Source organism: Phaseolus vulgaris, chromosome 5 (assembly GCF_051622355.1).
Source record: "Phaseolus vulgaris cultivar YP4 chromosome 5, ASM5162235v1, whole genome shotgun sequence".
Lineage (NCBI taxonomy): Eukaryota > Viridiplantae > Streptophyta > Magnoliopsida > Fabales > Fabaceae > Phaseolus > Phaseolus vulgaris.
In genome coordinates this window covers 32,094,813-32,097,002 of record NC_143502.1, presented here as the reverse complement: position 1 = coordinate 32,097,002, position 2,190 = coordinate 32,094,813, and the positions used below count along the sequence as shown (strand labels likewise).

The window sequence follows — 2,190 nt, the reverse complement described above, 5'->3', positions numbered from 1 at the left end:
AATTTTTTATTTTTTTCATTCTTAAAAAAGAAATTATACTAAACATTTTTAAGTTATTACTTTTTTTATTTTATAAAAACTTATTTCTTTATTCATTAATTATATTTCTAACTATTTTAAATATTAAAAATAATTATATTTTTAATGCATATAAAATTATAATTATTTTTTTTTTTAATTTTAAAATGGTGTTAGATAAAAAAATAAAAATAAAAAGATGTCAGATAGAAAAATAAAACAAAGGGTGCTAAATTAAAGTTACCTAAAATTATATTTGATGGGGGTTTAAAACTATAACTGACATATATATGTCGTTTTCAATTCGAATAGTAAAATTGTTAGTTATTATACAAATAGTTTATCATATAATCATATATTTTTATTATCGTTATGTTAATATTAATAAAAAAATTCTAATCGATATTAATTAAAAAAATAATCATGTTAATATTGAATAAAAAAATTAACTAATGTTGATAATAAACTTTTACATGTAATTTTTAAAAATAACTCCAGTTATTTTTGGTTAAAAAAATCTTGATTGAGATCAGTTAAAAATAACCTCAATTAACATAAATTATATATATATTTGACAATAACAAAAAAAACGTTAATTTTGAAAAGAAACTTTTACTTGAAAAATATTTTTATCCTAAAATTATCAATAAAATAATTTCGATAATGTCAGTAAAAAATTAAAAGGTCAATTTTAGTTTGAAAATAAATCTTTATCAATATTTATAAAAAAAAACAATATTAAAATTATGATATCAAATCCTGATCAAATCAACTATTATTAAATTAACGTTATTTTCATAAAAATGGAGTTAAAGAAGAGATAAGAAAAAAAACATAAATTTGAGAATATGAAAAACCAAAATAATATATAAAAACATCATTAAAATTTATTATACTCTTCTAGTAAATAATTATGATATTAACTTTTTTCCAGTTTTGTAAGTTGTAAGGTAAGAATAATTTGTTGAGCAACGTTCTTTCAATTTATTTAGTTTGTGGCTAAAAAGAAATAGATTAATATAACTATTTATTTAGAAGAAAAAAAATTGTAATTATTATATTAAAAAGTAAATGTAAGTATATTTGAAAAAATTATGAAGAAGCTTAAACAACATTAAATTCAACGAAAGTTCAGAATTAGCGGATACTTTTTTGTACAGATGCAAGTTGCAACCACTGACGTTTGATTTTGTGACATAAAATCCAACACCAAGTTGTAACTCACTGATTCAGTTGAAGTCACTGTTCACTACAACAATAATATGCGCAACAGAGAACCATTTCCTCCGTGCCGCCTCTTTCTTCTTCTGTTTCTATGTGGCTTTGTCGGCGGCGACACGCCGTCGCGGGAGGTGTGGTGCGTGGCCAAGAACAACGCGGAGGACGCGGCGCTGCAGTCGGCGGTGGAGTGGACCTGCGGCGCGGGGGGAGCCGATTGCGGAGCGATCCAGGGAGGAGGACCCTGCTTCGACCCTTCCAGCGTGCAGAATACGGCGTCGTACGCTTTCAATGATTACTTCCGGAAACACACTATCACCGAAGAGAATTGTAACTTCGGCAACAATGCCGCCATCACCTCCTTGAACCCCAGTTAGTTCCCACCTCCACCCCTTTTTTTTTCCTTTTTCTCCTTCAGTGCTTCAATTTCAAATCCCCTCCAAAAATTTCTTATCTTTTTCTATTTTAATTTTTCAGGTTTCGGTAATTGCAAGTTCCCTTCTAGGTAGGTAGCAGGAATCAATCAGGCTCAATTTTTTCTTTTCTGATTTAAAATTTTTGGGTTCTGAAAGTTTAAGGCTTGTTTTGAATGTGATGCAGTTCGTTAGTGAACAATGGGAGCTTCTCGGGATCCGCGTCGTCGATGGGATCGGTGCCCGGTGAAGATACGAGTGGGTGCGGTGGAGTTGTTTGGAGGTGGTCGTTTTGGCCATTTTTATTCTTTACAGTTTCATTTTCACCCATTGTTTAAGGATAGAGATCTAGTTATTTTGGATTTGTAGATTTGAAAAGCATTGTTCGAAATCACCATTTTGACAGAGATTTGTACTTAATTTAAATCAAACTGAGTAAATGGAAGGTTGTGTTATGAACTATGTTCTCTCTTTCTGGGAGGCAAATTATGGTTCTTCTGTTCTTGAAATGCAATATGCTAAGGTTATAAGTGCTTATGGT

At 29.5% G+C, this 2,190-nt stretch overlaps 1 protein-coding gene across 1 annotated transcript; it reads left to right on the top strand.

Annotated features, from left to right (window-relative positions):
- Positions 1 to 1,162: 1,162 nt before the first annotated feature.
- On the top strand, positions 1,163 to 2,190 carry LOC137835414 (PLASMODESMATA CALLOSE-BINDING PROTEIN 5). The gene is made up of 3 exons (XM_068643917.2): positions 1,163 to 1,608; positions 1,714 to 1,741; positions 1,837 to 2,190. Exons 1-3 carry the CDS (start codon positions 1,281 to 1,283, stop codon positions 1,985 to 1,987), a joined length of 507 nt encoding a protein of 168 aa, XP_068500018.1. The 5' UTR covers positions 1,163 to 1,280; the 3' UTR covers positions 1,988 to 2,190.

Coding starts and splice junctions, on each gene's coding strand:
- LOC137835414 (XM_068643917.2), top strand. CDS start 1,281: ATGCGCAACAGAGAACCATTTCCTCCGTGCCGCCTCTTTCTTCTTCTG. Junction 1,609..1,713: donor CATCACCTCCTTGAACCCCA/GTTAGTTCCCAC, acceptor TTAATTTTTCAG/GTTTCGGTAATTGCAAGTTC. Junction 1,742..1,836: donor AATTGCAAGTTCCCTTCTAG/GTAGGTAGCAGG, acceptor AATGTGATGCAG/TTCGTTAGTGAACAATGGGA.